The sequence below is a fragment of the Eupeodes corollae genome, chromosome 1, assembly GCF_945859685.1.
Source record: "Eupeodes corollae chromosome 1, idEupCoro1.1, whole genome shotgun sequence".
In the NCBI taxonomy this organism is placed as follows: domain Eukaryota; kingdom Metazoa; phylum Arthropoda; class Insecta; order Diptera; family Syrphidae; genus Eupeodes; species Eupeodes corollae.
Genome location: NC_079147.1, coordinates 230,698,306 through 230,713,546, shown reverse-complemented (window position 1 = coordinate 230,713,546; position 15,241 = coordinate 230,698,306). Strand labels below are relative to the sequence as shown.

General features: G+C 36.9%; 1 protein-coding gene across 1 annotated transcript; it reads right to left on the bottom strand.

The window, feature by feature from the left end:
* Positions 1-7,312: 7,312 nt before the first annotated feature.
* LOC129954113 (uncharacterized) lies at positions 7,313-11,512 on the bottom strand. Its single transcript, XM_056067800.1, has 2 exons — positions 11,298-11,512; positions 7,313-11,230 (listed from the first exon to the last, which is right to left on the bottom strand). The coding sequence occupies exon 2, from the start codon at positions 10,968-10,970 to the stop codon at positions 7,614-7,616; it is 3,357 nt and encodes a 1,118-aa protein (XP_055923775.1). The 5' UTR covers positions 10,971-11,230; positions 11,298-11,512; the 3' UTR covers positions 7,313-7,613.
* Between the last annotated feature and the right edge of the window lie 3,729 nt (positions 11,513-15,241).

The window sequence follows — 15,241 nt, the reverse complement described above, 5'->3', positions numbered from 1 at the left end:
AGAAACAAAATAAAGTTTTTTTTTTAAATATCTTAGTTGTGATAAGTAAATAATAATAATATTATTATATAGAAGTGAAATTTTTATTATTGATTTAAAAATTTACAATGTTATGTTAAATTGATTGTTTCTTGAATTTGTACTGTATAAATGTAATAAATTATACACTAATAAATTATGTTTTATTAATATGTCCCTATTATTGGAAAAATACAAACTTTTTGTTTAAAAAGGGTGCTTACTGCTTAATGATATTTTTCGGCACACTTATGAGATTATAGCTTAATCCTATCAACATACTAGATAAGTAGAGATTTTCTTCATACTACCTGATAATGAAGTGCTGCAAATGATCCTGAGCCATTTTGAAGTTGTTCACTACAAAAATATAATGATTTTCCACGTAGAAGTGTATACAGCTACGAGCAACTAATTAGAAACGATAGTAATCCTCTACAAATTTTATATTTTTCGTAATTTTGTATTTACTTTAACAATTTGTATATATTTATTTTTTTATGTTGACTATTAATATTTACAAATATTTAAGGTCGAAATCAAAAAACAAAAAAAAATCGAAGTTATTATTTTTATTTTTAAATTAAAGACACAATTTCAGGAGAGCAACAAATTAGAAACGATAATGAAAGTAAACAAATAATAATAATAAAAAAAGAAAAAAACAAAACTTAAAATTCTTAAAAAATGGAGTTTGGTTAGTACTTTGTTGGAAAACCTTTTTGCATCAAAACTGCCTTGCAGCGATTTGGCATGGACGATATTAATGCCCTACACCTTTCAACTGGTATAGAGAACCATGATTTTTTTACTTCTTCAAATAACGCATCCATATTTGAAATTTTAAGTGCACTTATTGAGTTCTTGACATCCCCCCTTAGGTGTTCTATGGGATTAAGGTCAGCACTGGAGGATGCCCAGTCTAGAACATTGATGGAATTATCTTCAAAGAACTTCTTGGTATACTTGGCAGTGTCTTTTGGATCATTATCCTGCTGAAACTTTCAAATCACAGGTAAATTTTCCTCTGCCCATGGTAACATCACATCCCGCAATATGTCCACGTATTTTTCTTTTGTGAGGATGCCATCAATTCGATGGATTGGCCCAACGCCATTCCATGAGAAGCATCCCCATACGTTGATAGATCCTCCACCATGTTTCACAACCGCGGATGTGTACTTTGGATCGAATTGTCTTCATTTTGGCCGCCGTACAAATCTTCTGCCATCGGGACCGATTCTATTTATTTTGGTTTCGTCGGACCAGGGGATGAATTTCCATTGTTCTTTTGGATACGATAAGTGATGTCGAGCAAACTCAAGCCGCTTTTGCCTTTTGGTAACCATTGGTTTCTTGCGTGCAACTCGACCATGCAAGCCAGCTTCGACCAATCGCCTTCTTATGGTCCAGACTGAAACTGGTGAATCTATTAAAAACGTCGCGCTGGATAACTCTTGCACTTTTTTTGGGGTCAGCTTTTGAAAGTCTGATGATTTTTCTATCATCACGAACTGAAGTTTTTCGTGGCACATTTTCGCAGGTGTTATGCATTTCAAAATGTTTCAAGGCATTAAAAACTTTCTTTTTGGAACAGTTCAATCTATCAGAAATTTGTTTGTATGACAAATTTAACTTTCTTAGCTCCAAAATAGCTTTTCGAGTGGCTGGAGTACATGTCGCTGTTTTTCCTATTTCTTACGGTGAATTTAAAGTTCTATTTTCAATTACATATTATTTATTAATTGATACCTACCAAAATTTGATGTTTATATATTAAAACAAATACCAATTTCTGAGAATAAAGCTTTGCTGCAAGATGTTTCTAATTAGCTACTCTCTGCAATTTAGGAAAAAAAATACAATTTTGTTGTTTTCTTTCGTATAAACACCAAAATATCACACAACCTATCAGTCTAGAAGTCAACAGCTAAGTATACAAGAAACTAACATTGAAATAATTTAAAAAAAAAAAAAACAAAACAGTTAGATTTTTCATTTTCATTCATTGGGATTTCGTTTCTAATTAGTTGCTCCTAGCTGTATTTTTTTTGTTTTATTAGTACAAATATTCTGCGGGTTCAGATAACATAAGGGACTTGAAAGTTAGGCAAGTTTCTGATTGGCAGCTGCCAAAAAACTATCTTCCTTAATTGGAAATTAGTTTTTTTAGAATTGGCAACTTTAATGGAAAGTTAGTCAAGGAAAATCTCCCTGACTATCAAGTCAAGTCTACTTCTGTCAAAATGACAATTGGTGATGTTTTTTTTAATTCAACTGAAAGCTGAACTTTATTGCTCTATGATTCATTTATTGTCTACACAACTTCTTTCTTTTTATAATAAGCGCACACTCAAAGGGATAACTACCCTTATTATGTAGACACAGTGTGAGCAGTAGAAAAAGGAGAGAGGGGTTGAAAGGAGGTGTCGGTGCACATTGGTTTTGAATTCCTGAATATTGCAATAGCTGGGGAAGACAGAGTGTGGCAAGGCATTCCGCATTCGCATAGTACGGCTAAAGAACGAATCTCTGTACTTGACAGTACGACCGAAGTTGGGCTCGAGGGTATATTGATGAGCATTCCTAGAAGCGCGAGTATTACGGTTGAACTGTTAAAGGAGAGGAATGCAGCTGGCTATTTCTCTAGAGCATAAACCATTAAAATAACGGTAAAAGAGGGTGAGACAAGAAACATTTCGGCGATGTTCAAGTGACGTAAATGATCTTATGATAGTAATATCACCAACCAATCTAAATGCTTTACGTTCAATACTATCCAATAGGCTTAAGTAAGTTGCGGGAGCACCAGCCCAGATATGGGAGTTATACTCAAGCTTTGGACGTATATAAGTCTTGTAAATAACAGATAGATCAGAGGGAGAGAAAAACTTCTTGCATCGCCTTAGAAAACCCAAACATCTTGCGGCATTTTTGGCGACATTGCGTATGTGATCGTTCCGCAAAAGGTGGTTGGTGGAACACATACCGAGAATATCGAGATGATCAGTTTCCTCGATGAAAGTGCCATTTATGTATTGCGTTTTCGAAGTATTAAATTCCACGCGGTTTCTTATTCCCCATTGTACAATGCTGTTTAAGTCGGAATTTAATGAGCTTATCATATTTTGTAGTTGCAGTTCCACATCCGAAGAAGAGGGGTGTGAATCTGAAAACGAATATGAAAAGCTAAGTATTGCTGGCCCATTGTTTTTACTTAAAAATTGCAATCTTGTTGCTGTTCTTTGGCAAACGAATTTTTAATTTTATAAGTGACAGCAAAAGCGAGCAATTTTATTTAATTTATTTGAATTTCTGTCAAATTCACAAATCAATCCAAAGAAATTTCTTGGGCTAAAATTCGTAGGTTGGGGAAATATTTTACTCTCCCGTGAGTACGTAAAATTGGACTGTTTTAGGAGGGTACACGAACGGACCTATTATTTCCTTAAAGTATGAAGAGTTGTTAGAATAGAGGCAGCCAGTATTATTGTGACTATAATTTTCACCTGGCGATGGAACATGTAGTACCCGTGGCATGATGGTTAGTGCGTTGGACTGTCATGCAAGGGGTCTTGGGTTCAATCCCTGCCTGTGCCACCTTAATTTAAAAAAATTAATTTTCGCGGGTACTGCCTCTTGCGAGGAATTGACAAATCCTTCAAGAGTAATTCTTGTCATGAAAAAGTGCTTTCCCAAACTAGCCGTTCGGATTCGGCCTAAAATTGAAGGTCCCTTCCATTCCTGACAACAGTACTCGGAATGGTTGAGAGTTGTAAGCCACTAGGCCCTGGTTCACAACGGACTGTTGCGCCACCCCATTTGATTTGATTTATCATATTTTGTAGTTGCAGTTCCACATCCGAAGAAGAGGGGTGTGAATCTGAAAACAAATATAAAAAGCTAAGAGTACTATCGTCAGCGAAACAATGTATTGGATTAGATGTGGCAGACAGGAGATCATTAATAAAAATGAGAAAGAGTGTTGGAGATAGAACAGAGCCCTGGGACACACCAGCATTTATTTTGTGGTTTTCAGACTTGAATCCATCCAATACAACTTGTATTGAACGATTCGAAAGATAATTACTAATCCAATGAAGCATCAGGGATTCATGAAAACCGAAAGCACGCATTTTCGATAAGAGAGCCTGATGCCAAACCCTATCAAATGCTTTTGATATATCAAGTGCAATAATCTTAAAGATTGGCTCCACTGTTCGGTTAGATGAACCATAAGATCACCAGTAGACCTATTGCTACGAAAGCCGTATTGTCGGTCATTAAGAAGCTTTCGATCTTCGAGATATTTCTTGAGCTGATAATTAATCAGCGTTTCCATGACCTTGGAAGGGAGGGACGTAAGTGCAATCAGTCGGTAATTAGAGGCTGAGGAAGATTCGCCTTTCTTGGAAATAGGCTGGACAAATGCAGTTTTCCATCCGCTCGGAACGAGACCTGAGGAGTAGGACAAATTAAAAAGCTTACGCAGTGGTTTTGCCAGCGATAAAGAACACCTCTTCAGAACAATAGCGGGGATACCATCCGGACCAGCAGATTTATGTATGTTAAGATCTTTTAGGACTCTCGCTACAGTACGAGTGCGAAAAAACATTTGCCCCATAGAATTATTAACTCGTTTAAGTACAGGCGGATTCATAACACTCACTGGCAGCGTTGAATTGGCGGCGAACTGTCTAGCAAATAGATTTGCTTTCTCTAAAGAGCTAACAAATGGAGTGTCATTCACAAGGAGCGTAGGAACCGACGAAGAGGAAGAATTCCTCATATTTTTTACAAATGACCAAAATTTGTTAATGCCTTTGGTACATTGCAGTATTCTTTGCCGTAATTTATGGTCATGTAAAAATTTGGTCCGTCGAATATGGGCGTTGCAGGCCTTCCTGGCTTGCTTGAACTTATTCCGGTTTTCTTCAGTTGGATTGGCTTTAAAACAACGGAAACTTACCTTCTTGACCCTAATAAGCTTATAGGAGATAGAACACTAATAGTGTACTTACCAGGGTCAGAAGTAAGAAACAAGTCAAGAGTGTTTTCTGCTCGACCTCAAATCAAATGGGGTGGCGCAACAGTCCGTTGTGAACCAGGGCCTAGTGACTTACAACTCTCAACCATTCCTGTGTGCGAGTAATGTTGTCAGGAATGGAAGGGACCTACAATTTAAGGCCGAATCCGAACGGCTAGTTTTGAGAAAGCACTTTTTCATGACAAGAATTACTCTTGAAGGATTTGTCAATTCCTCGCAAGAGGCAGTACCCGCAAAAATTAATTTTTTTAAATTAAGGTGGCACAGGCAGGGATTGAACCCAAGACCCCTTGCATGCTCGAACTACCACGTCCAATATTCGAGTGGGCTCGTTGACGAGCTGAGTTAGGTGGTTTAACTCAGCGAAGATCTCAGCACACACTCCTTCTGGTGTTGACTGGCCCGAATGTTGAAGCCATAAAGAATTGTGTACATTGAAATCGCCCGTAACAACGTAACTAATATTTGTTAACAATACAAAATAAAAATCGTGAAGGACTTGTAGCTTGCCTGAGGAGTGTTGTGTAGACAATAATTTGTTTAGTACTTTTTGTGCTATGAAGTCAAAGTAAAGGTTTGCGAAGTACCTAAAGTTCAGTCCGTTTAGCATCTTGTAAAAACTCCACTGATTTTTGGAAACTGGCTAGGGAGCTAAATGGAAAACGTTTTACTATCCTCACAAAACTGTCTTCAAATTTGATGCATTCCCATTAGAATCTTTTAAATCCTGAAATAACACCGGCAAAGTGGCAAGTCTTCAAAGCTTCGTAGTCGACTCTCTGGACTGTGCATTTACATTTACCGAGTTGGAAAAAACCCTGGAGACGCTTAAAGATGGAAAAGCAGCCGTTTCGAATGGTATTCCAGTGGAATTTTTTAAGTATAGGACTGGCATGCTCAAAGAACACATTTTAAAAATTGTGTTTACAAAATTTTGGAGGGAGAACTGTCTCCAGATGAATTTCGAGATGCTATTATATTTCTAATCCAAAAGAAAGGATCGTTATTTGATGCAGCTAAGTGCAGAGGGATTTCCTTTTCTAATGCATCTTACAAGATATTGATGGATTGAGACCGGAAATTTACTGAGTTCCAGGTTGGATTTAGACCAGGATATTCAGCAATAGATAACATTCTTTATATTCAGGAGCTTGTATTGTATTTTTGTATCGATTTTAAGACCATTATCATCCCCGTTCTGCTATACGGTGCAGAGAAGAGTTGTTCTTGTGATCTACGGTCCTGTATGCATCGAAGGGGAGTGGAGGAGAAGATGGAACGGTAAGAATGGTAAAAGTCTAATAACTAAGATCGCTGGGTCACGTAGAGCGCATGGAAACCAATACTCCGGACCGGAAAGGTTTTAAATCCACACCCACAGGACAGCGCAGTTGAGGAAGACCGCGGATCAGGTGGCGCACACATATAGAAAGTGACCTCACCCAACTTCGAGCGCGAAACTGGAGATACCTAGCTAGGGACCGATCTAGATGAAGAACTTCTTTGGATGAGACCCAAGTTCACACAGGACTTTATCGCCACCTTAAGTTAGTAAGTAAGTAAGGTTTATTAATAACAATCCTAAATGTTTAAAAATTTTCCATTTGCCACATGATAATGATTTCTGCACTTAACACGATCGCCTTCCGTTAAGGAATTATATCACTGTGAGCCTGCATACACTATGTATATCAGGACCAGAGAAAAGGGCTTAGGTGGAAAACAAATCTCTTAAAACACCATTTAATACCGCAATTGGCAACCATACCCACGACGATTCTACCAATATGGGCCTACCTCTTAGACTTGCTGAACCAAGCCGAACAGTTTGAATGAGCCACGGAACCGATTGAACCTAGGGGATCTTGTCCCCAGTAGTACCCGATTATAGCTTCAGATCACACTTATTAACCGTTGATTTTACTTCCAGATAGACTCCTTACAGCCTGAGGCCTGGCAAGCTTATTGCCTGCCTACCAACAGCCACCAGTTGAAGTACGAAACCGCTAATCATGCAGGCCAGCAACGAAAAGCAAAAAAAAACATCATTCGGAAACTAACTTAATTGAGAAAAACAATCACAGGAATAAGCTCAGGAGCCACCAGTTGAAGTATTAAGACAGAAACAGACACCTAAAAACACTTTCTTTTTCGATTCCAAGCTAATAACCTTCCATTCAATTGCCAATTGCTTCTAGACAAAATAGTAATTTCCTTACACAAGGAAATAAATAAAACAACAACCTATACAACTCAACTTGTGTACTATTTATTTACAAATTGATATTTTTTTTTACACAAATTATTTAAAATATTTTCAGAAGATTATTTATTAAAAATCCTTTATAAAGGTGAAAAAGAAGAGAAAAATAAAATGAAGGTTTAAGTAATAACACTCGCAACTGAGAAAAACTTATAAATGTATTTATAAAGATAACGTTTCATTCGCTTTTGTTGTTTTCTAGTTATTCATTCAACAGCTCGCTCACATCACGGAAAGGTGATCGGAAGGGATTGTGTTCATCACCTCCCGCACCGACTATGCAATTTAAAGAAGTTTAACATATGAGAGTCCCGAATTTTCGTCCTCAAAACATTTACCAATCTTAGCACATACTTTGCTAGGCTGAGTTTTACGTTTCATTAAGTTTTTCATACTTTCGCCATAGTATTTCAAAAGCTCCGAACACTTTTTGTAGTATTTTGCGGGCAAATCATTGCACACGGTTTCAATCATATTTTGGGATTTGTAAAGCTTACCCTGTTTTTCATTGATGTAAGTCCCGAGGCGAATTGATGCTCCATGACAAACTCCACATTCAATCACCTGCTCATTTAGTTGTCTTTTGACACCAACACCAAAACCAGCACCAGCTGGGCACAAACCTAGATTTTGACAGATTTCTTTTGGTGGTACACTCTGAGCCAAGGCAATTATGACATTTCCGTATTCCTCAATAAACTTGTCACACTTAGTAGTTAGGCTTTTGGGCATTACCTTGCAAATGTTTTCTATTACATGCTCAATTTCCTCGGTGGTGTTTTTGTCCTTGAGCTGATTTTGTAATTCTTTAGTTATGACTTCACAAAAAACACACGGTTCAGGACCAGCGGATTTGGCTGCAAGTTTACTCAAAGAGTTTTGTGAGCATAGCAGCATGTTCTCGCAAACTGCTTTTGGCGGCAAAGATCGCATCAAGGATACAATAAGGTCTCCGTACTTTTCAATAAATTCATTGCAATCAGTCTCGATACTGTCGGGCAATATAACACAAACTGTTTCTAATGCATGCTTTATATCATTTGTGGTTTCATTGTCTTTCAGCATTTTTTCCAGTTGATCTATTATTAATTCACAGAGTATACACGGTGGATCAGCAACTACTGAAGGTGAACTCTTTTGATTAGACAATGTTTTTGGGCATAACTCTAATTGTTGACAAATTTCTTTTGGCGGAACAGTTTGCAGCAAGGCAATAACGAGATCTCCGTACTTTTCGATAAACTGATCACAGTTAGCAGTCAAGCTTTTAGGCATTATCTTGCATATATTTTCCACTTCGTGTTTAATTTCATCTTCGGTCTTCTTGTCCTTTAAACGATCTTCCAGTTTCTTTATTGCAAACTCACAAAATACACATTGTGAAGGATCAACTTTACTATCGTCAGTGGTGGTTTTAGTATTCGATTGGTTTTGAACCTCTTCGGAGGCCATATCTTTCCATGAGCAATAGCCAAGTTCCTTGCAAATTTGTTTAGGAGTCATTTCCATTAAAATAAGCGCGGCTATTTTGTCTCCATATTCATCTATGTACTTATGGCATTTATCGGCTAACTTCTTCAACTTGCCGCATGCTTTATAGAGCTCTTTTTCGATTTCATCTTTAGTCTTGGCAGGACCCATTTTCTTTTCAGCTTCAGATATAACCTTTTCACATAAAAGGCATTCCGGGCTGAAGGTGTTTTCGCCTTCAATTTCACTAGATAAATCCTCTTTGCTAAAAAGATCATCAATCAGTTCCTCGTCGGCAATATTGATGTTCGCCCAATCCAATGATTTAGTATCTGACGTACAAAGTTTGATGTACACGCAAATCTGTTGTGGCGTGAAGTCAGTTATAAGCATGTCAACTAATTCGTTTGAGTAGGTTTCAACGAAGTCCACGCATTCATTCTTGACCTTTCCGGATAAATGGCTGCACAGGTTGTCCAAAACTGTTTTAATATTTTGCTTGGACTTGTTGTCCCTTATAAGTTCTTGAGCTTGTTGGACTGCAAAAAGGCACAATGGACATGTCGATTTGTTAGTTTCGACCTGTGGTTGTTGTGTCGGAGTACTGAGGGCGGGATTGGTTTCTGATTTTTTGGGACACAAATCAAATCGTGGACAAATTTCACGAGGATCAAATCCTTGAATCATTAAAGCAATCACGGCATCTCCATACATTTCCACGAAGTTGTGACAGTTTCCACGAACCGAAGTTGGGAACCTATCACATAAATGGACAACGGCGTCTTTGATCTTCTCATCGGTTGCTGGTGTAGCTAAGGTCTCTTGGAGGAAGTGCATAAAGTACTCACACATGGTACATAGTTCGGCATTTCCTTGTACTTGGTTGGTTGGAATTTTTTGTACCGTCAGTTCAATTGGAAGCTGCATAGAATTGACCTCTTCTTTGGTGTAAACTGGGTAGTTGCTTTTATCAATTTTGGAGATTTTAACATTGATTTTGGCTGGTTCGATGTATGGAATTAGGGGCATAAGGCTTTTCTGGCTTAAGAACCCACCTGCACTTCCTTTGGGACAGACTCCAATCAGGAAACATGCACCGTTTGCATCCAAGTTAGTAACAAGCATGTGGTAAATTTGATCGTAGTATTGGTCGACAATGCTGAGGCACTCTGCCTTGAAACCTTTAGTTTGCTTGCAAAGACCTTCCATTACTTGCTTGAATTCAAGTTCGGTCGTGTTTGCGGTAAGAACTTCTTGAAGATGATGCACCAACTGTTGGCATAGCTCGCATGGAATGTCGTCCTTTGAGGATAAAACACCTACACTCGACCAATTCTGAATGTGGACATCTTCTGGGTGCTGATGGTATTTTGCAACACACGTGCCAGAAAGATGGCAAATTCCGTTGGCATCGAAATTTTCACCCAAATACTCGTAAAATGTCTTGAAATAAGTTAGCACTATATTCGCACAAGCGTCTGAAAAGGATCCAGCATGTCCGCACCAATTCAAAAGTGATTCCAGAATATCATCGCGGCTGGTGATTTTGAATTTCGTGGAAATAATCGATGATACATATCCGCATTCTTCACATGACAAAGCGCGTTGTTTGTAGTTATCTGGTCTTTGTGTTGTCGTCGGTGCAAGTTCTGGTGTTGTAGCAATTGCAGGAGCTAAAGTTTTCACTGCATTGGCTGAGTCCAACAACATCTTGTCGATATTGGCATTGTTACAAAGTCCAGCAACTGAACAAACAACTTGAGGGTTCATTTGGGAAGCTAATGCTTCAATAAGTTCTGGAATGAAGTCATCGGCTAGTTTGATGCATTCCCTTTCAATTGGCTTGATCAACATAAGCCGACATGAGCCCTCGAATACTGCCTTCAAATCGTTTTGAGTTTCGTTGCTTTGCAGCTGGTCACGGGCTTGCTTAACCATGTCCAAGCAAATCTGGCAAATTGAATCATTATCTTCGGGGACATCCTGCATCTCCCATACCGTCTGAATGCAATGTCTCATAGCATTGCATTGTTTTGCAGTGCTGATGTTCTGACACCAATGCGCTGGACCCCTAGTACATTGATTAACATCATTTGATGAACTTTGCAGGGCGCTGGTCACACAAACCGATCCAATTACAATGAGCAAGAGTGCAAATTGTTGGGACTTCATTATTGCGTTTCTAAAATACCTCTATATAAATATATATTCGCGTATATATTGAAGATTATGCCATCAATAAGGCACAAAGAAAACTTTATAGACTGAGCGAACTAAGTCGCTTGTTTTTCTTTGTTCTTATCAGTACTTCAGCGTTTATTTTGTGGTTGACTGGATTGAAATTATTAATAGCTGGACAATGTTATTGCAGCCAAAGCATTAGTATAGCTATAGCTATAGGTGTTGAATATATGTATTAGGAAAACTTTGATCTATGGAAAGAAATGGAATATAAGACTTGTTTTCTTTATAAAAATGCACAGCTTATGAAAAACTCACCAACTTTTAGACCAATAACTTTTTGGAATAGCAGCAGATTCTTTTTGCCGATTGAAAATTTTATAAATCGTATTTCTTTGGCCGCACAGCCTAAAAACAAATAACCTTCTGCGGATTGTGGTATAATTAAATTTCTCAGTTTTCAGAAAAAAACCAAATGATGACAACTTCGTTGTGCTACGTTCGTTTGTCGTCTCGTCGTAGTCTGAGCTTCGGATTCGGAACGGAATCGAATAAAGTAACTGTGAAAGTGTGAAGTGAATAAAGAGTGAAAGAGTAAGAAAACAAAGTCGACAGTAAAACAGGCTTGCCATATTCTTTTATGAAAGAAAAAACAACAAAACTATTGCACTTAAACATTTTGTCAATCAATTGATTGTTAGGAAATGTTTCATTCCTAATTGGTAACTTTCTAGTGCATATTTAAAGTGTCGTCTTTGAGCATTTTAAGTGTTGATTAAAAGTTAAATCCGCATAAGAGAATCCAAAAATTGAACTTTAAGGTTTGAACGACTTTGAACAAACGGAAGCTCTTTCTGCGATTGCATTGGCTTACAGTAAAGTGAGGGTACTAAGCTCTTAAACTTGGGGTTCACCAAAGTGAAATTGTTTTTTTTTTATTTGAAATCTAAACTCCTTAAAATTACCATCTGTCACTGATAAGTCAGTTGACAATTGTGAGCTTTTTCCGTTGTACCCCTCCCTAAGCGAACGAAAATTTTGAATATCGCAAACTGAAATGTTCACCGGTCATGCTAGATTCCTTGGATTCAATCTTTGAGTGTGGCACCTTGAATATATTCCAAGGGCACTGACTCTTCTAAAGAATTCACGAATCCGTCAAGAGTAATTTTTGTCATGTAAAGTACCCCCCAACCCTGGCATTACTAGTTGTAAGTCACAAAGCCCTGGTTCTCTACGAGTTGTTGCGCCATGTACATATCGCACCCTTAGAAAATTGAAATTAAGTAAAAAAACTATTAATATAAACCTTTTCAAATAAACCCACTTTATTTTAAGAAAAAAATCGATAAAAAAAATAAAACAATCAAAACTACACTTTCTTGAAGGCTTTTGCTCATTTCCCACAAGTTGCAATTTTTGAGTTAGGACAATTTGATTCTAAGGGTACGATATTTAATTTTTTATTTCTGAAAAAGTATGAAGGCCTTTGTGATTTTTCGGGCGATATGGCAACCCTGCAGTAAAAAGATAAGAAAAAACAAATAGGCTGAGTCAGATTTAGAAACGGATGATTTAAGTTTGATTCACAATTAAACAAAAAAAAGAGACGTTTTTATATTTTTATGGTTTATTTACACGTAGGTATCATTTCAGTTCTACAAAACAAAAGTGATACTGCCATAGACATACTATACATGGACTGCTAGTGGTGTGAATTTTCAATACAAAATTTGAATAAAAATGATTACACTTCAAATTAGCTACACTAGCCCTTCCAGGCACAGTGGCAAAAAAAGTTATGGAATGTTTAGCGACATCTGTTTTTATATAGTTGAGATAAGCTTTTTCTGATATAGAAAGTATTGACATCTAGTATACTTTGTTAAAGACAAACGATGCCATTTTTTTTATGTTATTGAAAAATTTTGACAGTTCGTGCAATATGAAGCAGAAGAGGGCTATGCGCTGTGAGTATTTTGTTGAATTTATGTTTATTTTTCAAAATAAAACATTCTAAATTCCCATTCACAGTGAATACTTCAAATCACTTTCGTATGTAAAAAAAAACCACACAACTTCTAACCACGTTTAATTACCGCAACGGAACTGCCGGGTATAGGTATCTATGTGAAACTACCAGTCGAGGCTAATTAAACCGAGGCTAATTAAAAAAGAAAATTATGTAGAAAAAAAGAAAGAATCTCCAATGTGAAGTGTCATAAATGGTACACAATTTTTCCATATAGCCCTCTTTGCGCTAGTGTTTGGTCCGTTAAAAGTAGAACCATCGTGAAGTTGGCTACTAGCAGTCCATGTATATTATGTCAATTGCATTTAGTAAAATTAATTTTTGTGGATAGAAAGAAAATCCCTCCATGTAAAGATATTCAATTCTTGATTATAGGTAATTGGAGAAATGCTGAAGTCAATATTATAAAGTGTAAACACACATAATCACTTTTATTATAGCATCTTTGTTTGCGACAGTGTTGCTAAAATGTTACGAGTATTTTTTACATTTTTACGTTTTGACACACTTTTTTAAGAATTTTATTTAAATTTTCTCTTAACTGTGAGGTACTTTTCGGAATTTCAAAGAGTTTAAATTCATTCAGGTGTGCGTTAACATTGTATTGTCAAAAAGTAATTTATACGACGTTAGAAGTAATATTAGTATAAAATTTAAGTGCATTCTCTCTCACTTTCGGGTTTCGGCATATATCTGGATCCCTCTAATTTTCTGCATTATATGGCATGTGAAAATTTTCCTTAACTTAACCAGTTATTCTCAAAAACTTCTTTTAATTTCACTTGAATGTAAGAGTGTGTTCATAGTAGATAAATTTATCTCACAAATTTGGTGCGGAAAGTAGAGTAGTAAATTGTATATAAGGCAAATTACTTAATTGGACAAACCAATATACCAAATTACGGTGGTTTTAAGCTTGTTACTTTTTAAGAAAACGTCGTTCTCGCCTGCTTCAAGAAATACTTTTTTATATGTATGGAGAAACATTTTCAACCTTAAAATTAAATATAAATAAACTTTTTGGGTGGAGCTTTAATTTATTTGTCTGGACACTCTTTATATTTTCAATAAGTTCTGCACATATCTCCACTAATCCATTGAGGGACACTTAAAATATTATCTGTTAAAGACAAATTAATCTGGGGCAGAAAATCGTTGCCCGCATAATTTATTTGACATCATTGGATTTTATAACAATATTTTTTGTCACATCAATTGAAATTGTACGGCTTTCAAGATTTGAGACATAATAAAAGGATTTTAAAAAGCTTTCTCGATTTTAAGTTTGTACGTACAAAAATCTGTCTACTTGCTGCAAGAACAATAAATCCAGACCAAATACTAAAACAATCTGATAATAATCATTATCAAAAAATGCTTAACTTTATCAAGGCTGGGAATATAAACATGGTTAATTTAGGTTAGGTTAAAGTGGCTGTCCAAGATGGAAACAAGTTTGAGTCTCTTACGAAACGTGAGAAGCTGATTATATTGATATGGTTTAGATCGTTAAAGAAGAATTCTCCTAGGTAGTTTTTGCGTTTTCAAGCCAGAGCAGGGCATGTGCAGAGAAGATGAAGAACTGTTTCTTCCTCTTCCTCGTCCATACAGCTTCTGCAAAAGTTATTTGAAAATACGTCTAGTCTCGTGACGTGCTTTCCTATTAGACAATGTCCGGTTATGACACATATTATTGAGCTTATATGCGATCTGCTTAGAGAGAGCAAGCACCTTGAACGTTTTAAATCCAGTGTTGGCCAGATCTGTTTTGTGACTTGACACGTGGTAATGTTATTCCACCTAGTGCCTGCCCTCCTCACAGCGTCTTACATTAACAACAGTTTACAAGTAGCGATTGTTATGCCAGTACTTGCAAAACGTGGTAGGATGGGCTGTACTGTACCGTTCCTGGCGAGTTCTTCTGTCTTACAGTTACCTGGAATGTCTCTATGGCCCGGCACCCAGCAAAGGTGAATATTAAACTTTTGTGCCATCTCTATTAGAGATAATCGACAGTTATGAACTGTTATAGAGTTTGTAGAGACAAAGTCCAGAGATTTTATACCGGCCTGACTATCTGAGAAAATACGGATATCAGATGTTGATATCACGTTTTCTTTAAGCCATGACAAGACTTCCTTTATCACCAAAAGTTCTACCTGGAACACGCTACAATAATTATGAAGGAGGAATAAGAGACTAAATTTCAGTCATTCAGAGTACACACCTC

What these genes read in the sequence shown, in the direction of transcription:
- LOC129954113 (XM_056067800.1), bottom strand. Translation starts at nt 10,970, where the DNA reads ATGAAGTCCCAACAATTTGCACTCTTGCTCATTGTAATTGGATCGGTT.